The sequence below is a fragment of the Eretmochelys imbricata genome, unplaced genomic scaffold, assembly GCF_965152235.1.
Source record: "Eretmochelys imbricata isolate rEreImb1 unplaced genomic scaffold, rEreImb1.hap1 Scaffold_34, whole genome shotgun sequence".
NCBI lineage: Eukaryota > Metazoa > Chordata > Testudines > Cheloniidae > Eretmochelys > Eretmochelys imbricata.
The window spans coordinates 1,548-27,352 of record NW_027554346.1 but is presented as its reverse complement, the minus strand read 5'-3'; the positions used below and the strand labels follow the sequence as shown (position 1 = coordinate 27,352).

The 25,805-nt window shown below is 62.1% G+C and overlaps 2 protein-coding genes across 5 annotated transcripts; one reads left to right on the top strand and one right to left on the bottom strand.

Annotated features, from left to right (window-relative positions):
• Window positions 1-15,106: 15,106 nt before the first annotated feature.
• Window positions 15,107-19,826, top strand: LOC144258693 (CD276 antigen-like). Of its 4 annotated transcripts, XM_077806887.1 has the most exons (7): window positions 15,107-15,391; window positions 15,532-15,591; window positions 15,662-16,003; window positions 16,992-17,276; window positions 17,377-17,468; window positions 17,554-17,574; window positions 17,815-19,826. In XM_077806887.1, exons 1-7 carry the CDS (start codon window positions 15,388-15,390, stop codon window positions 17,971-17,973), a joined length of 963 nt encoding a protein of 320 aa, XP_077663013.1. In that variant the 5' UTR covers window positions 15,107-15,387; the 3' UTR covers window positions 17,974-19,826. The 4 variants fall into 4 exon arrangements, with proteins under 4 accessions (XP_077663013.1, XP_077663015.1, XP_077663012.1 ...); XM_077806889.1 differs by lacking the exon at window positions 17,554-17,574; XM_077806886.1 differs by having other exon boundaries at window positions 17,377-17,574.
• Window positions 19,827-20,327: 501 nt separating this feature from the next.
• On the bottom strand, window positions 20,328-25,477 carry PRODH2 (proline dehydrogenase 2; the record flags this gene model as incomplete). The annotated part of the gene is given in 13 exon segments (XM_077806894.1): window positions 20,328-20,486; window positions 20,488-20,501; window positions 21,597-21,676; window positions 21,836-21,955; window positions 22,368-22,381; window positions 22,383-22,421; window positions 22,424-22,480; window positions 22,482-22,538; window positions 22,656-22,784; window positions 23,665-23,688; window positions 24,518-24,598; window positions 24,968-25,050; window positions 25,354-25,477. Coding segments are annotated over 13 exon segments (981 nt in total), but the record flags the coding sequence as incomplete, so codon positions are not given.
• Between the last annotated feature and the right edge of the window lie 328 nt (window positions 25,478-25,805).

Sequence of the window (25,805 nt, the reverse complement as noted above, 5' to 3'; positions counted from 1 at the left end):
ACCTGTGAAGATCTCCTGGGTGACGGCACAGACACTGTATAGGTCGGAGGTCGTGGAGGCTGGGCAGTCACGGATCACCTCTGGGGGCAGCCAGGTATAGAGCTCGGGGGGTGGTGCGGGGTCCCGAGGCCCAGTCTCAGCCCTGAAAACCAAGAGAGAGAGACATCAGGGCGGGGTTCTCCGAGGGTCCCCCAGGCCTCATCCTGGCAGGACTCGCCGTGGCTGCATGTACTCCAGGCTGCCGAGTTTGGCCAGGCCGGGGCGCACCAGCTGGATGGCGTGAGGGGTGAGAGCACGATGCACATGCCCCTGCCCATGCAGGAGCAGCAGCGCCTCACACAGCTGCAGACGCAAGCGCAAGGCAGCCAGGCAGGAGGGGGGTGCAGGGGGGCAGGGTGCCTGCAGCAGGAGACACAGCATGAGTGGGGAGCCCCTTGCCCCCCATGTTCCCATCCCACCTCCTTGCACAAACAGCCCGTCACACTGGCACCAGGCTGGCTCCCCTCCTAATGCAGACAGCATCTCACCTTGCCCCAGGCCAGCTCCCCTTCTGGCCCAGGGCCCAGTAGACAGAGCCCCTCACCCTGGCCCCAGGCCGGCTCCCCTCCTGGCCCAGGGCCCAGTAGAGGGAGCCCCTCACCCTGGCCCCAGGCCCGCTCCCCTCCTGGCCCAGGGCCCAGTAGAGGGAGCCCCTCACCCTGGCCCCAGGCCCCCTCACCTCTTGGTGCAGGGCCCAGTAGAGGGAGCCCATCTCCACCCTCTCGAACACCAGACGCACCTCACGCAAGTCCAGGGAAGGGCTCACGGCCAGGAGCAGCAGCAGCTGGGGGTGGTGCAGACGGCTACAAGGGAGAGGGCAGCTTATTGGGGTGTAGCCCAGTGCAGGGCCCCCCACGGGGAAAAGGGGGGTTGTACCAGCCATACAGCCGCTCCCGCTAACAGGAGGGGCTCCCCATGGGGACGGGGCAGCAATCGCTAATGGGGGGAGGGGAGTCCACAGGGCAGAGGGATTCGGAGGGGAAGGGCCCCCCAGGACCGGGATGCCCGTGTGAAGAAGCGGGACTGTTCTTAATGTTTCCTCTGAATAGTGTGGGGGGTGCCTCAGTTTCCCCTAGGCATTTCCTAAGTCTCTAGGGGGTGGGGTAAGGGTGTATGTTCATTGCAGAGCCCTAGAGGGCAGGTGTGTGCAGGGGTCTGGACACAGAGAATGGCCGACACCCTCTTTCCTGGCCACTGATGGCCTGGGCCCTTCCCCCCTGCAAGGTGAGAGCTAAAGGGTTGGAGAACAAAGGAATCCGGTGACCTCCTGGCCCAGGACAGGGACAAAGCCCAGAGGAGGAGGGGCTGGGGGGAGTTTCAGTTTGGGGCTGGCTGGGGACAAGGAGTGAAGGGCAGACGGGGATGTCTGACTCACTGCCCCCCAAAATGGACCCAGCTGAGGGGTCCTGTTCTCTGCACCTCCAAGCTCTGTGTTAGACCATGTTCCTGTCATCTAATAAACCTTCTGTTTTCCTGGCTGGCTGAGAGTCACGTCTGACTGCGGAGTTGGGGGGCAGGACCCCCTGGCTTCCCCAGGACCCCGCCTGGGCAGACTCGCTGGGGGAAGCGCAGGGAGGGGCAGAGGAGGCTGAATGCTCCGAGGTCAGACCCAGGAAGGTGGAAGCCGGGTGAGCTGTGTGTCCTGCAGACAGGCTGCTCACAGAGAGGAGACGGCTCCGGAGTCCTGCCTGGCTTCGTGGGGAGCAGTTCCAGAGCATCGTCTGGGGATGCCGTGACAGCCCGGGGCAGAGGGATTCGGGGGCTGGGGCCCCCCAGGGCAGAGGGATTCGGGGGGGGGGGTGCTACCTGCAGTGCTGTTGCTCTGCCACCAGCAAGTCCATGGGGCCGTGGGGCCTGCTGCCGGGGGGCTCTGGTTTCAGCCCTCGCACAGTGACGAACTGTCCCTTCCACAGGCAGCTGGTGGTAGAAAGGTGGGGTCAGCATCAGGGATCACCCTCCCACACACCCCATTCCCCCACTCTTACTTGCTCATGAGTGTGTAGGGCCCATTCTCATAGCTCCGGTCTGGCTCGGCCTGGGCCCGCAGTAGCTCGTCCGGGTCTGCGATGGGGGTGACAGAGGCAAAACTGGGGCGCAGGGGGCCACTGGGGCACAGCTGTGTGGGGGGTACACAACGGTGATCAGATGGGAGTACTCCCCATGGAGATCGGGTTACCCCCCATCCGGCCATACCAACCAAGACCTAAACCTTTGAGCATCACACTGCCCCCACACCAGCCATTCAAAGATCCCGCCTACCTGGGAACGCCGCATCCCCTGGTCCCTTCAGGGACCCCTGCTACCAGGGAATGCCCCCTCCACCGATCCAAACAGAGACCCCTGTTTACCTGAAACCATCCCCCTACTTACCTGGCCAAACCCCACCACAGGTCCCCTGCTGCTCCAACCTGTCCCAGAGCTGTCCAGAAACCTGTGGGGCAGGCTGAAAGTTAAACTTTTACCCACTAACCCCCTGCCCTGCCCTGCCCTCCCCACCCCATTCTGGCACTTCACTGTGGCGAAGAGAGGAGGGGAGCATCTCTAAATAGCAGGGCCTGGAGTCACAAGGGGTCTCAGAGACAGACACTACATGTTATAACCAGCCCCCACCCCTGTGCTGCCCTCTTGAGGCTGGTTTCAGAGGGGTAGCCGTGTTAGTCTGTATCAGCAAAAACGAGGAGTCCTTGTGGCACCTTAGAGACTAACACATTTATTTGGGCATAAGCTTTCGTGGGCTAAAACCCACTTCATCGGATGCATGGAGTGGAACATACAGCAGGGAGGTATAAATCCACAGCATATGAAAAGATGGGTGTTGCCTTACCAAGTGGGGGTTCAGTACTAACGAGCCAATTCAATTAAGGTGGAAGTGGGCTAGTCTCAACAGTTGACAAGAACGGATGGAAGTCACTTTTGTGATGCTAATGAGGCCCATGTAATCAAGGTGGCCCATTTCAAACAGTTAACAAGAAGGTCTGGGTATCAGCAGGGGGAAATTAGTTTTCGTAGTGATCCATCCGCTCTTGAGGCTGTTTCATGCCACTAAATAAAAATAGGGTTCCCGCTCCCCGAGAATGCAATGCATCCCCGTGACATGATCAGACAGGACTGTGGCCATCATGCAATGCTCCATCTCCATGGGAGTGGACGGGGCGTGGCTCTGTGCTATAGTTCCCCGCATGCGACACACCATCTTTAGCCCAGCAACCAAGACGCTCCCTATCCACTCATGTCAAGATAGAGCATCACATGCTGGACATATAGTCTCATCAGAGCAGTGCATGCTGGGGATGGTAACCTCATGCGCTACCTCCCATCCACTCACATCAAGATGGCTGCTGGGATCAAGATGGAGCAATGCATGCTGGGAGCTGCTGCAGGGTCGGAACCCCAGCTCTGTGGGGAGGGGTCTTACCAGAAGGAGGCAGAGAGCAGCGAGGACAAGGAGGAGAAGGAGGAACGCAGGCTGCGTGGCGAGCCCCCTACCCTGCTGGAAAGCGTCTGCGTGGCTCCCTGCTCCCCGTGCTGAGTCAGCCCCACCATTCGGGCACGGCACTGCTGAATGAATGCCAGCACCTGGGGGAGGGGACAACAGGGAGACGATTCAGGCTAAGCTCCTTATCCCATACAGAGGCCCCCAGTGCTTAATTTGTGCCATGTCTTGCCAGGGCTGAGCACCAGCGCCTCCGGTCCTGGCGGTTCAGAGCCTCCGGCGCCTCCAGTCCTGGCAGTTCAGAGCCCCCGGCGCCTGTGGGCTTCCTGCATCAGTTGTGAATATACAAAAATTGCTTGAGCCCAGGTACCTCTTTCATTACAAATCAAGCATTGGAGACCCTCCCACCTCAATCGCACAGGTACCTCGGCATTCTGGTCACTCCCAGCTTGTTCGGCCCAGTCCTGGGGGGTCCTGCCCTGCTGATCATGGAGTCTCAGGTCACCTCCCGCCTCCAGGACTTGGGCGAAGAGGGGCCGCTGGCAGGAGAAGGCGGCAGCATGGACGGGGGTGCTGCCATCATAACACCGGCTGGGGAAGGAAGTGCACGGGACAGGTGTTAGGATGAGAATGGGAGGCACAGCCGAGACCACGGGGCAACAAGGGAAGATTTTCCCAGTCTGGCTTGGGAGAATGGGATCCAGAGCCTTTCCAGGGTGCCAGCTCCGATCTGGCCCCAGGTAGGGGGCTGGTTGGCTCAGGGGGAGGGGAATGGGATGTGGGAACTTTCCTCTCCCAGGTCACTGGCTCCACCATGAGGGCCACTCACTGGTTGGGATCTGCTCTGAACCGGAGGAAGAGCCGGGCGACCACAGTGTGTCCCAGCAGTGCGGCAACGAAGAGGCCTGTCTGTCCAGCTGTGTTTTGGCCATCCACGTCCACCCCTAAGGAGGCAGGCATAAAGATCACCCACAGCGCACTACACGCTGGGCCCATGGTCTCTCGGGGCCAGGGTGGATTCACTGAGGGGCTTTACCTCTCTTCAGCAGCTTCTTGGCCTTCCTGAGCCTGCCCTCAGTCGCGTGCAGGTGTAACTGCCCCGCCAGGGAGCCCGGCTCGGCGACAGAGCCCAGGCTGGTGGGGCAGCATGGCGGAAGCACAGGGGGCTTCGGCATTGCTCTAGAAAGAGGGAGAGGCAGAGGGGAGGTTACCAGAGCTGGCTGTACTGAAGGGAGGAGGGGCGTCACCCGACAGTGCCGCCTGTTTCACACACCCCAGGGTTCCCCTTGGGGTACGCTGAGGATCGGTGCTCTCAGTGGGTGGCTTTCCGCCAGTGCTCCTGCCCTCTCTCCCCCACGGAAGGGTGATCGGCCACATCCGAACACACTAAGCTCTTGCCCACTCTTGGCATGACCCCCACACACACCATGCTTCCCCCCCCAGGCAGGGTCCCAGTGCTCTCAACCCATTAATTCCTGCCCCGGGGGTCGCTCTCCCCCCATGCCGGGCTGGGTGGCCATAGCGGAGCAAACCAAACTCTCCTCCACCCTTGGCTTGACCACAGTCCGACCTGTGGGCTAAAGGGCCTCCCCACGGCAGGCGGGGACGGAGTGACCCAACTAGCTCCCGGAGTGGGGGGGAGGGGGCGTCACAGTGGCCCACTCGCCCCTTTCACGCCCGGCGGCCATATTGGTGCGACCCCAACGCCCGCCCCCCTGTGGCATGGCCACCGCCCCCATGCCGAAGTTTTCCCTACCCCGGGCGGCGGGGGGGAGCGTATCACTTCACGTGCCCCATGGCCGCCCTCCTGAGGGGGGAGCTCTCGCCCCGCCGTGGGGTGGGCGGCCATTTTGGAGCAATGCCGTGGGTCGATGCCGTGGGGTGGGCGGCCATTTTGGGGCGAGGCCGTGGGGTGGGCGGCCATTTTGGGGCCCACTGAAGTCTTGCCCCCCTTGGCGTGACTGCGCCCCGCCCCCCCCAGGGCAGCCCCTGCCCCCCGTGCTGCAGCCCACTCCCTCCCCCACAGGGTGCGAAAGGCCCCCCGGGGGCAGGCAGCACCTGGGGCGGGCACTGAGGGAGGACCCCAAGAAATAAGTCGGGGGGCCGCGAAAGCCCGAGCCGCTGTCACTGCGCATGCGCGGGGGGGTGAACGGGAGGGGGGCGGTGGGGGAGGGCTGGGGTAGGGGCCTCCTGCGCTGTGATTGGCTGAGAGAGCCGCGGGGGGCGGGGCCCAACGGCTGCCCCGGCGCGAGGAGCGGGAAAAAGGCGCCAAAAGGCGGCCGCGGCCGGGCTCGCGCTGTAGCCGTTGGCGCTTCAGCCCCGCCCCCCCTGCGCACGGTTCAGGGATGTGGGGCCGGACCCCGCGGCCCCGCCATGGGGCCAGCTCCCGGGGACGGGTCATTGTGGGCCCGGGGCCGCCCCCCGCCGGCCTTGTGACCGGCAGAGAGCCTGGGACCGCAGGGCGACGTGGGCGGGGGCTGGAGTGGGGGGCTGGGGGAGCTCTGGGGTCAGGGCTGTTGGGAACACTGGGGCATGGCCACTAGGTAACTCGAGGGGGTGGAAGACCACGAGTGTCGATGAAGCCCCCTCGCACTAGGCCCCGGTGTCCTTGGCCCCCCTCCTGCCTGGAGGCACTCGCAGCAGCTCTGCGTGCTAGGCCCAAGTGTCCTTGGCCCCCCCACCTGGAGGCACACACAGCAGTTATGCTGAGAATCTGCAACAGTATGTTGCAGAGTCAGACTGCCTGAAACTAAGCAAGGCCAAACAGGGGAGATAGGGAAGAACAATGCTGAATCAAGCAGCTTTATGTAGAGTTTAACAAATGATACAGAGAATCAGGGAACTAGCTGGGAACTGGATTGGCTGGCTATATGGATACTTGGGGCAGCTTGCTATTGGATAAGCTATTGCTGGGAAAAAGGATGTATAAAAGCCTGTGTAACTTCCTGCTCTGTTGTGCAGGATTTGAGATTTTATTCTCCCTGTACCTTTTTGCAGCTGCAAATAAACTTTTCTGCTTCTCCACCCCGTTGTGATTATTGGGTGTAGCACACCGGGTAACGAACCACTCAAGCTGTTGTTCAGCCTCTCGGCACTGGGTGCCGGCAACAGCTTTTGGCGTCCCTGGGTGGGCGACGAGGCTGCAATTTAGCCTTGCCTGGACCCCTCCTGGAGGTCGAAGATTGCGGCGAGAACCGACGCCCAGCACGCACCGGTGAGTTCATCGGGGGCCTCGGAGGAGACGCAATTTGATCGACCCCGGAGGGCACAACGGTGCAACGCACTCATATAGTGGAGAAGCTGTTGTGGACGGCGGTGAAGAACCTGTCCCTTAGACATGGGGGAGGAGCAGCTGCAGGCCACGGTGAAGAACCGGTCCCTTGGATAAGGTGGGAACCTTTTAAAATCCGGATTGTATGCTCTGTTGGAACCTGGGGACGCCCAGAGTTACCCTGTAGGTATGGGACAGGGACAGAGCTCAGAGGTTAGGGCACGGTGTACGCCCCTAGAGTGCATTCTAGCAAACTGGAAGGTATTTGGTGCGGATCCGATGACTAAGAGCCAATTAAAACGATTCTGTACAGTTGACTGGCCTCAATATCAACTAGAGGACCAGGAGTGGTGGCCACCAGGAGGGTCAATTAATTACAACACGATCCTTCAGTTACTCCTGTTCTGTCAGAGAACAAGGAAATGGAATGAACATATGTATGTGCATTTGTTTCTGACTTTATGTACTCGACCAGATATTTTACAGCGCTGTAATCTGACTCCGACTGGTTCGGTAGTAGCTAATGTTAGTCCCCAGACCCCCACCCCCACTGTAATGGCAGAGCCGGTGTCCCCTTCGGCCCCCACACTCCCACCGTATAAGGGTAGGATGCCTCGGGTTACAGAGATTGCCCCCTCGGTGGGACTCTATCCTTTGCTTACCGAGACTGTTGTGGCTTGCCCAGGGGCAGATGGACGTCAGGCTACCACTATGCAAGTTTACACCCATGTGCCATTCAATCCAATAGACTTAGCAGCTTTTAAAACACAGGCTGGGGAATTCTCAATGAACGCAAGCAGGTTTATTTCAGTCTTTGAGGGGTGCCTCAGTAGTCACAAGCCGATTGAGACGACTGTAATATCCTCCTGAGAACCCTGTTGTCTGAGGTGGAGAGGGATCAGGTTACAGCTAAGGCAAGGGGAGCGTCAGCGTTCAAGCGAAAAAAAAGAAAGGAATCTATCTGTCAAGTTCCTCTCCAAATAATTGTAAGCGGCTCAGGGCATTTCTGGGTATGGCAGGCTTTTGCAGGATATGGATCCCAGAGTTTGGACTGTGGGCTAAACCCCTGTACGACTGTAAAAGGAGCAGATCATGACCCCTTCTATTGGACCCCAGAGGCTGATAGGGCATTTAAAATCCTGAAAAGAAAATTGATGGAAGCCCCAGCTCTGGGCCTGCCGGATCTCTCTAAGCTGTTTCAGTTGTATGTATATGAACGAAGGGGGCTGGCCCTAGGAGTGCTCACACAGCTGTTAGGAGCATGGAGACGTCCCGTGGCTTACTTTTCTAAGCAATTGGATCAGGTTGCAAAGGGTTGGCCGGCATGTTTACGGGCGGTCGCAGCTACTGCCCTATTGCTTGAGGAAGCGGAGAAGCTAACATTGGGAGGGGTTATGCAAATCTATACTCCCCACATGGTCCGAGCCTTATTGGATGCAAAGGGAGGGCTTTGGCTCACCCAGGCTCGGATTGCTTGGTACCAGGCTAAGCTGTTAGAGAACTCTGAAGTCACCTTACAGCCTTGCCCCTCCCTTAACCCAGCCACCCTCTTGCCAGAAACAGAGGAACAGAAACATGACTGTTTAGAGATCATAGATGTCCAGTACTCCAGCCGTCCGGATTTAAAGGATGTACCCCTCCCAAATGCAGATTATGAGTGGTACACTGATGGTAGCAGTACTGTAATAGATGGGCAAAGGAGGGCGGGTTATGCTGTTGTGAAAGGAGGGATGGCTCCATTCCCCAGAAGGGAAGGTCCTCTTACCAAAGGGCCTAATCCGGCCAGTGCTGCAGAAACGACATCAAACCACTCATGCTGGCAGGGAAGCACTTATCCAGCTAATGGGAAAATACTTTATCACTTCCGGACTCCGACCCCTGGCTGCCCAGGTATAAGCGGACTGCTTAGTCTGCCAAAAGAATAACCCCCGACCGGGACATCCTGTGCCACCAGCTGCCCTAGAACCCACTCCGGGCCCTGGACAAGTGTGGCAAATAGACTTTACTGAGTTTCCTCAGACCCAAGGGTTCAAATATCTCCTTGTCATAGTGGATCGGTTCAGCGGATGGCCAGAAGCCTTCCCATGCCGTAACTGCACTGCCAGGACAGTGGCCCTCAAGTTTGTTAAGGAGATCGTTCCTCGCTTTGGACTCCCCCTGTGGATGGAATCTGACAATGGGACACACTTCACATCAAAAATCATCCAAAGCATCTCACATGCCTTACAGATCCCCTGGAAACTCCATACGCCCTGGAGACCGCAAGCCAGTGGGGTAGTGGAGCGTACCAATCAGACCCTTAAACGGCATCTCTCAAAAGTGTGCCAAGAAGCCTCACTGCGATGGCCTGATGCTTTGCCCCTCGTCCTACTCCGTATCCGCGTTCTCCCAAAGGGTAGATTAGGGCTCAGTCCCTTTGAAATTATGTTTGGAAGGGCATGGCCTATGAATGGCACCCCGGTTCTGTCAGGGGAATGGGAGTTGGGTAATGGTTTTTTGTCACAGTATATGTGTTCCCTGTCTGCTGTTCTCTTGTCTCTTCACAGGTATACCAAGGATTCCCAGCCTGTCCCCTTGGACTCTCCCGTTCACTCCTTACAGCCCGGTGACTCTGTGCTTGTTCGCACCTGGAAAGACGAGCCTCTCCAGGAAAAGTGGAAAGGACCCTATACTGTCCTGCTGATCTCCCATACAGCGGCAAAGATCGAGGGACACAAGAACTGGATCCATCACTCTCGTCTGAAGGCAGTAACCGCCCCCTCGTCAGCAGAACAGTGGACCGTCCAACCTGCTGACTCCTCATCTAGTGAGATCTCGGGCTAAAGCTACTGTTTAAAAGACACAAATAGCGGGCACCTTAATGCTAAAATGGGCCCACCCGGGTACTGGAGACCCTGGGTTGGGAAGACTCTAGTGATAATTAATTGGGTAACATTGTTATTCTCTGTATTGGTATTTCCAAACCGTGCATATCGGGAGCATAACTCCTTTGTTTCGCTTGCGCACCATGTTGCTAATTTAACAAACCAGACTGATTGCTGGGTATGTGCTCCAACTCCACTATCCCCCAAAACGGGAATGCCCCTTGACATGCTGCCCTTGACCCTAGCAGAATTAGCCACCACCAAAGAGCAGGAAAGAACGGACTCGCCGTTCTGGAACAAGATCTCTTTACAGCAAGCCACCTATCAGGACCAGGAGTATTCAGTTGCAGTACTCACTGAGGGAGTATTATGTTTTACCTGAAACCAATCTGATCACTATGGGCATCCTGTGGGAAAAAGCTCCTGTGTTATTACACAGTGGGCTGATGGGTATTGGATAAAGACCAACAGGGGAGGCCAACAGTGTGGGTGTAATGGTTCCTCCCCTTTTAGGGAAACACTTACAAATAATCTTACCACAAAAAAGGGGTTTGGAAATGTAACTTGCCGTCCAGTTAACATCTCCAATGTAGCAAGCCAATGGTGGGTTTGTAGTGATCCCTATGGCGAGTGTAATTTGAACAGCACAATTAGAAACGCCCCCACTTGTACCCAATCAAAAAAATAAGATGCTCCCATAGAGGCATATAAATTGTTTAAAAAAGCAGCCAAAGCAGCCTTAAATATCCCAGGAATCCCCTTAAGAAACAGTCCTTACTGGGCCCTACAAAGTCACTATTTTGTATGTGGCCGAAAGGCTTACAAGGTGCTGCCAGCCAACTGGACAGGTAGCTGTTATATAGCTCATGGAGTTCCTCATCTTTCTATAACTGCCACACTGCCCAAAGGAAAGATTAAAAATGCCCGAGACACCTCTGTTGAGTCACGAGAAAAGACCCTGCGGCGACTGACTACGGCATTGGAGGGCAATATGAAGAATCCCCTCACAACCGAGAAGCTGGTAGGGTGCTCTGTACTGGGAATAGCACCACTGTTTACTGGGCCAGCCATGGCATGCATAGGCCGCTATACTATAAGGCTGCAGATGGTACTTAAGAAGGTGGCCTTAAAGTTAAAAAACTCAGTTAGTAATTTAGGGTCAGCAGTAAAAACTTTAAATAAAGAGGTACAGCAGCTCAGGACGTTTTCCCTCCAAAACAGGCTGGCTTTGGACTATCTCTTGGCATCCCAAGGAGGGGTTTGTGCCCTCGTCAGGCCCCGATGTTCTGTATATGTAAATGATAGCAGTTATGAAATCTATAAAAAGGTGGTACAGGCTGAGGCCCATGCCCGAGCCGGAGCACAGGTTGCCTATACTGCCCCAGAGAACGATTGGTTGCAAACCTTGTTTTCAGGCTGGGGTTTGTCGTCTTGGTTTGGTGGTTTATTTAGCCTGCTATTGAAAATTCTCTTTCCTGTATTGCTTGTATTACTGGTATTATGCTGTGCAGTCTCATGTGTCAGGGCCCTTTTGCAAAAGTTAATAAGTCATTTTCTTCAGGGCTATCACAAAGTGCTTATGCAAAGTCATATTGTAAAGAAATAAGTAGCCCAAGTGAGAAAACTCAGAGCCAAGGCTGTTGAGTGTTCTCAAAGGGGGGAGTTGTTGGGAACACTGGGGCATGGCCACTAGGTAACTCGAGGGGATGGAAGACCACGAGTCTCGATGAAGCCCCCTCGCGCTAGGCCCCGGTGTCCTTGGCCCCCCTCCTGCCTGGAGGCACTCGCAGCAGCTCTGCGTACTAGGCCCAAGTGTCCTTGGCCCCCCCGCCTGGAGGCACACACAGCAGTTATGCTGAGAATCTGCAACAGTATGTTGCAGAGTCAGATTGCCTGAAACTAAGCAAGGCCAAACAGGGGAGATATGGAAGAACAATGCTGAATCAAGCAGCTTTATGTAGAGTTTAACAAATGATACAGAGAATCAGGGAACTAGCTGGGAACTGGATTGGCTGGCTATATGGATACTTGGGGCAGCTTGCTATTGGATAAGCTATTGCTGGGAAAAAGGATGTATAAAAGCCTGTGTAACTTCCTGCTCTGTTGTGCAGGATTTGAGATTTTATTCTCCCTGTACCTTTTTGCAGCTGCAAATAAACTTTTCTGCTTCTCCACCCCGTTGTGATTATTGGGTGTAGCACACCGGGTAACGAACCACTCAAGCTGTTGTTCAGCCTCTCCGCACTGGGTGCCGGCAACAGGGCTGGGGCAGAGGGTCCGGCCCCGGGGTGGGGCAGAGGGGGCGGTGAGGGGTCTGGGGTACAGTGGGGTTGGGGCGGAGGGGGTTGGAGTGGGGGGCTCAGGGCTGGGCATGAGGGTGGGGGCTCAGGATGGGGTCAGAGGGGTGAGGGCTGTGGGGTGGGGATGGTGGGACTCAGGGCTGGGGCAGAGGGTTGGAGTGCAGGGGGGTCTGGCCCTGGGGTACAGTGGGGTTTGGAGTGGGGGGCTCAGGGCTGGGGATGAGAGTGGGGGCTCAGGGCTGGGGTCAGAGGGGTGGGGCGGTGAGGGCTGTGGGGTGGGGATGGTGGGGCTCAGGGCAGTGGCAGAGGGTTGGAGTGCAGGGGGTTGGGGTGGGGGAGGCTCAGGGCTGGGGCAGAGGGTTGGAGTGCAGGGGGGTCTGGCCCTGAGGTATAGCGGGGTTTGGGCGGAGGGGGTTGGAGTGGGGGCTCAGGATGGGGTCAGAGGGGTGGGGTGAGGGCTGTGGGGTGGGGATGGTGGGGCTCAGGGCTGGGGCGGAGGGTTGGAGTGCAGGGGGGTCTGGCCCTGGGGTACAGTGGGGTTGGGGCGGAGGGGGTTGGAGTGGGGGGCTCAGGGCTGGGGATGAGGGTGGGGGCTCAGGATGGGGTCAGAGGGGTGGGGGCTGTGGGGTGGGGATGGTGGGGCTCAGGGCAGTGGCAGAGGGGTGGGTTGTGGGGGGGGTCCAGCCCCGGGGTGGGCAAGAGGGGGCGGTGAGGGCTCTGGAGTACAGTGGGGTTGGGGCGGAGGGGTTTGGAGTGGGGGCCTCAGGGCTGGGGCTCAGGGTGGGGTGGGGGGGTGAGGGCTGTGGGGTGGGGATGGTGGGGCTCAGGGCAGTGGCAGAGGGTTGGAGTGCAGGGGCTGGGGTTTGGGGTGGGGGAGGCTCAGGGCTGGGGCAGAGGGTTGGAGTGCAGGGGGGGTCTGGCCCTGGGGTACAGCGGGGTTTGGGCGGAGGGGGTTGGAGTGGGGGACTCAGGGCTGGGGATGAGCATGGGGGCTCAGGGCTGGGGTCAGAGGGGTGGGGGGTGAGGGCTGTGGGGTGGGGCTCAGGGCAGTGGCAGAGGGTTGGAGTGCAGGGGGTGGGGGCTGGGGTTTGGGGTGGGGGAGGCTCAGGGCTGGGGCAGAGGGTTGGAGTGCAGGGGGGTCTGGCCCTGGGGTACAGTGGGGTTGGGGCGGAGATGTGACGAAGTGGGACTGTTCTTAATGTTTCCTCTGAACAGTGTGGAGGTGCCTCAGTTTCCCCTAGGCAGTTTTTAAGTCTCTAGGGGGTGGGGTAAGGGGGTGTGATCGTTGCAGAGCCTTAGAGGGCAGGTGTGTGCAGGGGTCTGGACACAGAGAATGGCCGACACCCTCTTTCCTGGCCACTGATGGCCTGGGCCCTTCCCCCTGCAAGGTGAGAGCTAAAGGGTTGGAGAACAAAGGAATCCAGTGACCTCCTGGCCGGGGAAAGGGACAAAGCCCAGAGGAGGAGGGGCTGGAGGGAGTTTCAGTTTGGGGCTGGCTGGGACATGGAGTGAAGGGCAGACGGGGTTGTCTGGCTCACTGCCCCCCAAAATGGACCCAGCTGAGGGGTCCCGTTCTCTGCACCTCCAAGCTCTGTGTTAGACCATGTTCCTGTCGTCTAATAAACCTTCTGTTTTACTGGCTGGCTGAGAGTCACGTCTGACTGCGGAGTTGGGGGGCAGGACCCTCTGGCTTCCCCAGGACCCCGCCTGGGCGGACTCGCTGTGGGAAGCACACGGAGGGGCAGAGGATGCTGAATGCTCCGAGGTCAGACCCAGGAAGGTGGAGCCGGGTGAGCTGTGTGTCCTGCAGACAGGCTGCTCCCAGAGAGGAGACTTCCCCAGAGTCCTGCCTGGCTTCATGGGGAGCAGTTCCAGAGCATTGCCCAGGGACACCGTGACAGGGGGGTGAGGGGTTTGGGGTGGGAGGAGTAGAGTGTTGGGGTGTGGGGGGGGTCCGGCCCTGGGGTGGCTCAGGGTGGGGGGGATCTGGGGGCGGGGCTGGGGCAGAGAGTTGTGGGGTGGGGGGGTGAAGGCTCTGGGGATGAGGGGGTTGGAGTGCAGGGGCTCAGGGCTGTGGCAGCGGATTGGGGGGCAGGGCTGGGGGGCTGTCACGGAGTGTGGGGGAGTCCAGGCCCTGCACCCCTCTCCCTGGGATTCACTGAGACTCTCAGCCAGCCAGTAAAATGGAAGGTTTATTGCACCACAGGAACACAGTCCAAAACAGAGCTTGTGGGTACACCCAGGACCCCTCAGTCAAGTCCTTCAGGGGGAGCAGGGAGCTCAGACCCCAGCCCTGGGGTTCCCTGCGTTCCTCCACCCAGCCCCAAACTGAAACTAAACCCCCCCAGCAGGCCCCCTCCTGCAGCCTCTGTTCACATTCCCGGGCAGAGGTGTCACCTCCCCCTCCTGGCTCAGGGGACAGGCTCTCAGGTCTCCCCTCCCCAGGGCACAGTCCCAGGTCAACACTCCCCCCTCCCTGCTGCCTCACATCCTCACAGGGGCCACTCGCGCCAGCCCTGTGACACACGGGGGCATGGCACAACCCCGGTATCCCCTAGCGGGCCAAGCTGTGCACACCCTCACTGCCAGCACACGCCTGCCTGGCCCCGAGGCCCGGGCTCGCCCCTGCTGCCAGGGCCATGCTGTGCAGCCAGACCCCCCAAGTCGTGGGCTTCAGGGGGGGCCAGCCCTGGCTGCCCAGACGGCAGCCTGGCGGCACTAGCTTGGCGGGGCAGAGTCACACCCTAGAGAAGCAGGCGGGGGGACAACCTGCTCCCTGCCGGATTACTGGGGCTTGGCAGTGGGTTCGCTCCTGGAGCGGCTCATGTCACAGCTGCCAGGGCCCGAGGGGCTTTATCCAGGCTGGGAGCGCCGGGCTGGCTGGGAAAGGAGCCCCAGGGGAAAGCCGGACATCGGTCAGGCACAGAGGCATTGGCCTGGCTGGGTGCCACCGAGCGGGGGATAGAGCGAGATGGCAACGTACAGGGATCGGGTGTTGAAATCCAGGCTCCCCCGGCCACAGGGCCAGCACTGGCGCCAGCGAGGGCTTTGCGGACTTGCTGCTGCCAAGCACTCGAGAGCAGAGAGGACTTGGCACCAGGCCCAGAGAGCAGGGGTGCGCCAGCCACGCCCGCACGGGACGGGGCCAGCTCAAGCCACCCCCCAGCTCCCAGAGTCCCCTGCGCAGCTCTCCCTCACTCCCCCACAGCTCACAGTCAGCAGCGGGGCTGGGTCAGGATGGGACAGCCGGGCAGAGCCAAAGGGACCCAACGCAGCAGCCTCCCACAGGGGAAAATGAAAGTGGCTGCTCAGCCCGGGGTCATCAAGACTGAAGAGAGGGAGGGAACTGGGCTGTCGGGGCCACTTTTGCTTTCCCTTCGCCTGAGCCCAGCTGGGAACGGGATCAGCGACAGCACAGAGGTTCGGGGTGCGGCCGCAGGGACGCGGCCCCAGTGCTGATGAGAGAGCACCGGCTGCCCCATGAGTGAGTTGGGGGTGGGACACGGGGCCTTTCCCCTCCCGGGGGCGCCAGCTCGGATCCAGCTGCAGGGCAGGGAGCTGGGGGACAGGGTGGGAATGGGGCTGGTACTGGGTTAGGCTCACCGCTCTCCTCTCCCCCCACAGGCTCTACCGTTGCTCTCCTGCTCCTCACCCAGCTCGGCTCCCTGCGGGGGCTGGGGTCAGGTACGTACAGCTCGCCCAGCCGTGGGGACCTCCGGATGCAGCCCCCCGCTCACCCCCTCTCTCATTGCAGACAAGCTGCCTGTGGAGCTGCCCGCGACCTCGGAGGCTGTGCTGGGGGGCATGGCGCTGCTGAACTGCACCTATCCGCCCGTGGCGGACCTGATCCTGTACTGGACCCGGCTGGGGCTGGACAGCGAGAAGAACGTCTACACCTACTACCGAGGGGAACACCTGGCCTCATATGACGACCCGGCCTATCAGGGCCGTGCCACTGTCCCAGCTGGGCAGCCCAGGCGTGGGGACGGGACGCTCCGGCTACACAACGTGACGCTGGCTGACGAGGGCAGGTACCGGTGCCGGGTAAAGAGCAACCGCGGCATGGGCATAAGGGAGACGGAGCTTCGGCTCACAGGTATATGGGACACAGGGCCTTTCCCCTCCATGGGTGGGGAATGGCATATGGGGTCTGTCCCCCCTCACGGGTGCCGGCTCTGATCTGGCCCCATGTCGGGGGACAGGCTGGCTCACAGGAGTGGGAAATGGAGCACAGGGGGTTCTTATCCAGCCCTGCGACTGGGCAGCATCTGTCTTTAATACAGTGCACAGGTCAGACCAATGGTCCATCTAGCCCCATATCCTCTGTGACCGGCGCTTCAGAGAAATGAACAGAACGGGCAATTAGTGTGGGTCCATCCCTGTCGTCCACTCCCGTCCCGGCTTCCAGCACTTAGAGGCTAGGCACACTCAGAGCAGGGGGCTGCGTCCCTCCCCAGCCTGGCTAATAGCCAGTGATGGACCCCTCCTCCAGGAACTTAGCTCTTTGTTGAACCCCGTTATAGTTTTGGCCCTCACAACATCCCCTAGCACAGAGTTCTCCAGGCTGTCTGGGCGTTGGGTGAAGAAATGCTTCCTTGTGTTTGTGTTAAACCTGCTGCCGATTAATGTCGTTGGGTGACCCCGAGTTCTTGTGTTACGAGGAATAAATAAAACTAACTTTCTCCACACCAGCCATGATTTTATAGCCCTCTCTTTTCCAAGCTGGACAGCCCCAGTCTTACTAATCTCTCCTCATACAGCAGCCGTTCCATGCCCCTAATCATTGTTGCCCTTTTCTATACCTTTTCCAATTCCAATGTATCTGTTTTGAGTTGGGGTGCCCAGAGCTGCACCCAGTGTTCAAGACGTGGGCGTACCAGGGATTTATATACAGGCAATATGATATTTTCGATCTTATTATCTCTCCCTTTTCTAATGGTTCCTAACATTGTTCGCTTTTTTTTGACTGCAGCTGCACGTTGCATGGGTGTTTTCAGAGAACTCTCCACAATGACACCAAGATCTCTCTTGAGTGGGAACAGCTCATGTAGACCCCATCCTTTTCACGTGGCTCTTTCCCACAGGTCCCTATCATCTATCCTGGCTCCAGCCCAAGCCCTGCTCCCCCTCCCTGCAGAACGTGACACTGACATGCCTCGCAGAGGGCGGCTACCCCCTCGCCACCGTCACCATCCGCGACAGCACTGGCAGGGACTATGGGGCCAGGACACTGGCGGCCAAGGACCCCCAGGGGCTGTATAGCGCCGCCCACACGGCTGACGTGCCCTGCTCCCCAACCGCCAGCTACACCTGCATCGTCAACACCACCTTCCACCAGCAGAACCGCACCGGGATGCTTGGCCTGGAAGGTGAGGACCCAGGAATCTGGGGGGGCAGGAGGGGGTTGAGGGAGCCTCGCCTTCTGGGCCAGACCCTGCCAGTGACTTGGCCATGGTTTTGTCTCCCCAGAGCCGCAGCCGGCATGGAAGGGCTGGTCCGGCGTTGGCGTTGGTGTTGGCATTGGCTTGGCGGTGGTAGTGCTGGTGAGCGGAGCACTCTGGGTAAGCGCCCCCCCCACTCCTGACTCACTCCTGCGGCACTTTGGGGGCCTCACGCACCCACAGGCCTTGTCTTTCCTTCCTGCAGGTTTGGCAGCAGAGGAGGAAGGTGAGATAGTGCACAGGGGAGAGGGGTACTGAGATGGGGCCATATTTCACTGCCCCCGGCCCTGAGCCAGCCAGTCCCCTGCCCCATGGAGGGGAACAGCCCCGGGCCCCATGCCCCGTCCCCTGAGCCAGCCTGTCCCCCCTGGGGCTGGGTGGGAGCTGGCGCCCCCTGGAGAACGGCCCCAGCTGTCACACTGAGCAGGGGAAGGCAGGGCCATGACAGTCTGTGTTGCTCTGACAGAGGCAGAAGCACTGGGAACCCCACCCCCCAAGGGAGGCAGATCCAGCCTGGGAAGAGGCCCTGTTGGAGGGCACCGTCCCCACCTGCACGAGGATGGGGGACACACCAGACACCCTCCAGGAGCCACCCCCACCTAGCAAACGTCTCGCAACGCACTAGTCGGGTCACTGAGCTCTGCCCCACGCCAAGCCCTGGTGTGACAAAGTGGGACTGTTCTTAATGTTTCCTCTGAATATTGTACGGGTGCCTCAGTTTCTCCTAGGCAGTTCGTAAGTCTCTAGGGGGTGGGGTAAGGCAGGGGGTGTGATTGTTGCAAAGGGCCAGGGTCCATAAATGGTCGACACTCTGTCTCCTGGCCACTGGTGGCCTGGCCACTTCCCCCCTGCAAGGTGAGAGCTAAAGGGTTGGAGAACAAAGGAATCCGGTGACCTTGTGGCCCCGGAAAGGGACAAAGCCCAGAGGAGGAGGGGCTGGGGGGAGTTTCAGTTTGGGGCTGGCTGGGGACGAGGAGTGAAGGGCAGACGGGGTTGTCTGGCTCACTGCCCCCCAACATGGATCCAGCTGAGGGGTCCTGTTCTCTGCACCTACAAGCTCTGTGTTAGACCATGTTCCTGTCGTCTAATAAACCTCCTGTTTCCCCGGCTGCCGGAGAGTCACGTCTGACTGCGGAGTTGGGGGGCAGGACCCTCTGGCCCCCCTAGGACCCCGCTTGAGCGGACTCACTGTGGGAAGCGCCCGGAGGGGCAGAGGATGCTGAATGCTCTGAGGTCAGACATAGGAAGGTGGAGCCGGGGGAGCTGTGTGTCCTGCAGACAGGCTGCTCCCCGAGAGGAGACTGCCCCAGAGTCCTGCCCAGCTCCGGAGGGAGCAGTTCCAGAGCATCGCCCAGGGCCTCTGTGACACCTGGGCCCAGCAGTGCCTAGCAGCCCCCTACAGCTCGGGGCGGACAGAGGGACTAGAGCAGGGAGTGCTGGGAGCCAGGATGCCTGGGTTCACTTCCTGACGGGCTGATACGGTTTCCCCCTTCACGGGGCTGGAGCTGAGCTCGGCATCACTACCCAGCGCCACCCCACTGGGCCCCCGTTCAGTCAATAAACACGGCTTTGGAAGGGGAAAACTCTACAATACCCACCTGCGGAAGTGAAGAAACAGATGGATAGAGCCAGAAGAGTTCCCAGAAGTCACCTACTACAGGACAGGCCTAACAAAGAAAATAACAACGCCACTAGCCGTCACCTTCAGCCCCCAACTAAAACCTCTCCAGCGCATCATCAAAGATCTACAACCTATCCTGAAGGACGACCCATCACTCTCACAGATCTTGGGAGACAGGCCAGTCCTTGCCTACAGACAGCCCCCCAGCCTGAAGCAAATACTCACCAGCAACCACACAACAGAACCACTGACCCAGGAACCTGTCCTTGCAACAAAGCCCGTTGCCAGCTGTGCCCACATATCTATTCAGGGGACACCATCACAGGGCCTAATCACATCAGCCACACGATCAGAGGCTCGTTCACCTGCGCATCCACCAACGTGATCTGTGCCATCATGTGCCAGCAACGCCCCTCTGCCATGTACATTGGCCAAACTGGACAGTCTCTACGTAAAAGAATAAATGGACACAAATCAGACATCAAGAATTATAACATTCAAAACCAGTCGGAGAACACTTCAATCTCTCTGGTCACGTGATTACAGACATGAAAGTTGCGATATTACAACAGAAAAACTTCAAATCCAGACTCCAGCGAGAAACTGCTGAATTGGAATTCATTTACAAATTGGATACAATTAACTTAGGCTTGAATAGAGACTGGGAGTGGCTAAGCCATTATGCAAGGTAACCTATTTCCCCTTGTTTTCCTAACCCCCCCGACCCCCCCTTCCTCAGACGTTCTTGTTAAACCCTGGATTTGTGCTGGAAATGGCTCACCTTGATTCTCATACACATTGTATCATACACTTTACATAAGCTATTACCAGCAGGAGAGAGAAAAACCTTTTGTAGTGGTAAAACACCCATTGTTTCATGTTCTCTATGTATATAAATCTCCCCACTGTATTTTCCACGGTATGCATCCGATGAAGTGAGCTGTAGCTCACGAAAGCTCACGCTCAAATAAATGGGTTAGTCTCTAAGGTGCCACGAGTCCTCCTGTTCTTTTTGCGGATACAGACGAACACGGCTGCTCCTCTGACACCAGGAGGTGAGATGATTTGCTTTTATTGGGGCAGGCAGGGGCAGAATCATTGGGGGTTCCCACTTCCAGGGGGTTGCTGGGAGTAGGGGGTGGGGGCTATGGACAGGAGTGTCCCGTACCACCCCCCCGCCCTCGCTGAGCCTAGCTGGGTAAGTCAGGCCCCAATTCCCCCTCCCAGAATCCCTCAGGGCAGGGTGGGAGGCGACAGGCTGACTGACTCAGGCCAAGGGCCCCACTCCCACAGTCTCTGGGGGAAAGAGCAGGACGGGTTGGGGGGGCGGCAGCGGTTCTCTCGGACGCCGGGGTTCCTCAGGGGCGGCACTGCAGGCGCCTCCAGAGCTCCTGGCGGAGGAGGTCCCCGCTCCTTGCGGGTGCCCCTGCAGCACGCTCCGGTTCTCCTGGGCCCCGGCGCACCAGGTACGGCAGCACGTCCTCCACCGCCCCGTAGGGGATCGACTTGTAGATGGCGGTACCCAGCCTGGCCTGCAGGAGAGAGACGGTCAGCAGGGGGGGGCCGCGCGGGGGGGGGGGGGGGGGCGGCGCCGCCGCGCGAGCGGGGGGGGGGCGGCCGTGCGCGGGGGGGGGGCCGCCCGCCGCGCGCGGGGGGGGGCGCCGCGCGCTGGGAGAGGGGGGGCAGTCGGGGGGGCGCCGCGCGCGCTGGGGGGGAACAGGCGGGGGGGTGTTGCACACTCTGAGGGGGGGGCAGCAGGGGGGGGCCGGGCGCGGGGGGGGGGGGGGGCCGCGCGCGGGCGGGGGGGCGCCGTGCGCTGTGGCGCGAGGGGGCGCCGCCGGCGCGGGGTGGGGGGGGCAGCGAGGGGCGCCGCGCGCTGGGGGGGAACAGCGGGGGGTGTTGCACACTCTGAGGGGGGGCAGCAGGGGGGGGCCGCGCGACGGGGGGGGGGGCGGGCCGCCCGCGCCTGGAGGGGGGGGCGCGCCGTGCACGGGGGGGCGCCCGCGCGCTGTGAGGGGGGGCAGGCGGGGGGCGCCGCGCGCTGGGGGGAACAGCGGGGGGTGTTGCACACTCTGAGGGGGGGCAGCAGGGGGGGCCGGCGCGGGGGGGGGGGGTCCGCCGCGCGGCGGGGGGGGCGCCGTGCGCGGGCGGGGGCGCCGCGCGCCTGGGAGGAGGGGGGGCAGCGGGGGGCGCCGCGCGCTCCTGGGAGGGAACAGCGGGGGGTGTTGCACACTCTGAGGGGGGGCAGCAGGGGGGGGCCGCGCGGGGCGGGGGGGGTCCGCCGCGCGGGTGGGGGGCGCCAGTGCGCGGGGGGGGCGCCGCGCGCCTGGGAGGGGGGGGCAGCGGGGGGGCGCCGCGCGCTGGGGGGAACAGCGGGGGGGTGTTGCACACTCTGAGGGGGGGGCAGCAGGGGGGGGCTGCGCGGGGGGGGGGGGTCCGCCGCGCGGCGGGGGGGGCGCCCGTGCGCCGGGGGGGGCGCCGCGCGCTGGGAGGGGGGGGCAGCGGGGGGCGCCGCGCGCGCTGGGGGGAACAGCGGGGGGTGTTGCACACTCTGAGGGGGCCAGCAGGGGGGCTCTGTGTGCGCGGGGGGGCACGTGCTGTGAGGGGGCCCGCGGGGGAGCATGTACCCAAGGCCAGGGAGACGTGGTCACACATGCCCAGCAGCTGCCCGAAGCACACGGCCCCTCCGTCCTTGGCAATGCCCCAGCTCCTCCATCCTGTAAGGGGACCCGGATTAGGCCTGTGACCCCCTGCCCCTCCTTTGCCCTCACCCCCCCCCCCCCGCTTCCACGCCGGGCAGGAGGGAGCCGTGCCCGCTGGGAGGGTAACCGCAGGGGCCTGCCCCCCACCCCACCCCCCACCCCACCCCACTGACCTGTGGACGGTGTGGCTCACAGAGGCCTCGTTGTGGCTGGCCACAATTAGCTGGCACCGCTGCCCGTCCCGAGCCACCAGCTCCAGCAGCAGGTCCAGGCAGCGCTCGTAGCTGCAATACAGAGTGCCACCGTGGGCCCGGGACCCAGGCATCCTGCGCCCCCAAGCTCGCCCAGCGTGGGCCTGGGACCCAGGCGTCCTGTGCCCCAAGCTTGCCCAGCACCAGCGTGGGCCCGGGCCTCCTGTGCCCCAAGTTCGCCCAGCACCAGCGTGGGCCCAGGCCCCGGCCTCCTGTGCCCCAAGCTCGCCCAGCGCCGGCCCGGGCCCCGGGCCTCCTGCGCCCTCAACCTTGCTCCCCCCCGGATCATTGCTCCACCCGTTCAGCATGAGACCCAGGTGTCCTGCACCCCACCACACATGCATGCAAACCATGGGGTCACCACAGGCCCCCCAGCTTCCTGTTGGGATCAAGGTGGCAGAGGCGGCGGGGGGGAGCCAGGTGTCCAACCCCCTCTCCCACTCACCTGTGGTTGGTGGCCCTCCCAGGTGGGGTGCAGGGGGTCAGGGTATCCCCCGCTCCCCGCGCCAGCCGCCGCTCCTGCTCCAAGTAGGCCCCACGCACCAGCTTCACCCCGAAACCAGAAGCCCCGACGCTCGGCCAGCGCCGCGTCCGCACCGAGCCGCGCCAGGCAGTCCTGTGAGAGAGCAGCGCCGGGCTCAGGGGGGGGCTTGGGGGGAGGCCGGCCGTGGGGTCCAGGCCGGGGGCCGTGGGGGGAGGCTGGCCCGGGGGTGCAGGCCGGGGCGGGGGGTACCTGCAGGTAACACTGGTAGGTGTTCCACACCCAGGGCTGGGTGCGATTCCAACGCCCCATCAGCGCCAGGGTGACAAGCGTCAGCGCGGGGTTCACGTAGGTGTACTCGGCGTCCACCAGCACCCCGCACTCCCGCCTCCACCGCCCGCTGGGGAGAGACACCGTCAGACCCCCGGTACCCCGGGTACCCGCCTCCACCGCCCGCTGGGGAGAGACACAGTCAGATCCCCGGTACCCGCACACCCGCCTCGCACCGCCCGCTGGGGAGAGACACCGTCAGACCCCCGGTACCCCCTGGTACCCGCCTCCACCCGCCCGCTGGGGAGAGACACAGTCAGATCCCCGGTACCCCGCACACCCGCCTCCACCGCCCGCTGGGGAGAGACACCGTCAGACCCCCGGTACCCCTGGTACCCGCCTCCACCGCCCCGCCGCTGGGGAGAGACACAGTCAGATCCCCGGTACCCGCACACCCGCCTCCACTGCCCGCTGGGGAGAGACACCGTCAGACCCCCGGTACCCCCTGGTACCCGCGCCTCCACCGCCCGCTGGGGAGAGACACAGTCAGATCCCCGGTACCCGCACACCCCGCCTCCACCGCCCCGCTGGGAGAGACACCGTCAGACCCCCGGTACCCGCCTCCGCCGCCCGCTGGGGAGAGACACAGTCAGACCCCGGTACCCCTGGTACCCGCCTCCACCCGCCCGCTGGGGAGAGACACAGTCAGATCCCCGGTACCCCGCACACCCGCCTCCGCCGCCCGCTGGGGAGAGACACAGTCAGACCCCCGGTACCCCTGGTACCCCGCCTCCACCGCCCGCTGGGGAGAGACACAGTCAGATCCCCGGTACCCGCACACCCGCCTCCACCGCCCGCTGGGGAGAGACACCGTCAGACCCCCGGTACCCGCCTCCGCCGCCCGCTGGGGAGAGACACAGTCAGACCCCCGGTACCCCTGGTACCCGCCTCCACCGCCCGCTGGGGAGAGACACAGTCAGATCCCCGGTACCCGCACACCCGCCTCCACCGCCCGCTGGGGAGAGACACCGTCAGACCCCCGGTACCCCTGGTACCCGCCTCCGCCGCCCGCTGGGGAGAGACACAGTCAGACCCCTAGTAACCGCCCACCCACCTCCACCGCCCGCTGGGGGAGACACAGTCAGATCCCTGGTACCCGCCTTCGCCGCCCACTGGGGAGAGACACAGTCAGACCCCCGGTACCCCGCCTCCACCGCCCCGCTGGGGAGAGACACAGTCAGACCCCCGGTACCCCTGGTACCCGCCTCCACCGCCCGCTGGGGAGAGACACAGTCAGACCCCCGGTACCCCTGGTACCCGCCTCCACCGCCCACTGGGGAGAGGCACCGTCAGACCCCCAGTACCCGCCTCCACCGCCCGCTGGGGAGAGACACAGTCAGACCCCCGGTACCCCTGGTACCCGCCTCCACCGCCCACTGGGGAGAGGCACCGTCAGACCCCCAGTACCCGCCTCCACCGCCCCTGCTGGGAGGAGACACCAGTCAGATCCCTAGTAACCGCTCACCCACCTCCACCGCCCACTGGGGGGAGACACAGTCAGACCCCTAGTACCCCTGGCACCCGCCCGCCTCCACCGCCTGCTGGGGGAGACACAGTCAGACCCCTAGTAACCGCTCACCCACCTCCACCCGCCCACTGGGGGAGACACAGTCAGACCCCTAGTACCCCTGGCACCCGCCCGCCTCCACCGCCTGCTGGGGGAGACAGCCTGACCCCGTCCGACCCCCAGGACCTCCATTGGCCCGACATGTTGAGACCCACCAAGTGACAGACCCCACCCGTTGCACCCCCCCAACTCCTGGGCGCGGCCCCAGCTCTCTGACCTGGGTGACCCCGTCCAGCCGCAGCAGGGAGGCCTGGAGGTGCCGGTTCTCGGCGGGGCTCAGGCCGGAGAAGTTCGCCTCCTGGGGGCAGCGTTAGGGGGAGGGTTGGTCCAGCTCTAAGGAATCCGCCACCCGCGTCTGCACAGGGTCACCTGGGGGTGGGGCAGGGCGGGCCCCCCGATGGGGGGGCTCAGAGGGGCGAGCTGAGCCCCTCTGGCCTGGGCCCAGCGCCCCTGGGACTGGCAGATGCTGCGTGGTCCCGGCTGGCCCCGAGACCTTGCGGGGGGAGAGATCCTGGCTGGGGCTAAAGAGTGGGGGGAGCAGGGTGGGGCAGGGGCCCTGGCGTCACACTCAGGGCCTGGCTAAAGGGCCGGGACAGAGCCAGCCCCCCATGTCTCAGTGATGGGGCCGCCCTAGGGGCAGGACTGGGGGCGAGGGGACACCACTGACCTCTCCACCCATCACGGCCGCAAGCCTGTCCGTGCTCAGCTCCGACCTCCCCCCCGGCTCCTCCAGCTGCAGCGACACCCGTCCTCTGGGGGGGAAACGGGGGGGAGTCAGGGGCGCCCCCTACCCCCACACCCCTTCGCTTCCTGCCCCCAGCACTCCCTCAGCCCCATCCCGCTTCCTGCTCCGCTCCCTCCCCCTAGTCAGTGGGCTCTCCGCCCCCCACCCCAGCCTGCAAGCAGATTGGCATGGGCAGCAATGAGGGGACCCAGGCGTCCGGGACCCAGCCCCTCAAGTCCCCATTGGCATGGAGCAGAGTCCCAAGCTTCCTGCCTCTTTTGCTCCCAAATCTCCCGACAAAAGGGGGCGTCGGGAGCCCCCCCCGGTACTCACACAGAGCCAGGCGCTCATCAGGGCCGTCACCTTCAGCTGCATCATGGGCTGGGGTCCCCCCTGGGCCGAGAGCCCCACGCAGCCGAGCACAGCCCCCCGGTTCCCCTCGTACCAGCCCTCCTGCGGGGACAGAGAGCTGGACCCCCGCACGGACCCCCACCCCACAGCCCCCCGGTTTCCCTCGGACCAGCCCTCCCCAAGGGGACAGAGAGCTGGACCCCCCGCACGGACCCCCACCCCACAGCCCCCCGGTTTCCCTCGGACCAGCCCTCCCCGCGGGGACAGAGAGCTGGACCCCCGCACGGACCCCCACCCCACAGCCCCCCGGTTCCCCTCGTACCAGCCCTCCCTGCGGGGACAGAGAGCTGGACCCCCGCACGGACCCCCACCCCACAGCCCCCCCGGTTCCCCTCGGACCAGCCCTCCCCGCGGGGACAGAGAGCTGGGC

Bases quoted from the DNA above. Each gene is read 5' to 3' on its own strand.
- LOC144258693 (XM_077806886.1), top strand. The intron at 15,592-15,661 runs GTACGTACAGCT...CTCTCATTGCAG, and splicing joins CCTGCGGGGGCTGGGGTCAG to ACAAGCTGCCTGTGGAGCTG. The intron at 16,004-16,991 runs GTATATGGGACA...TCTTTCCCACAG, and splicing joins GACGGAGCTTCGGCTCACAG to GTCCCTATCATCTATCCTGG.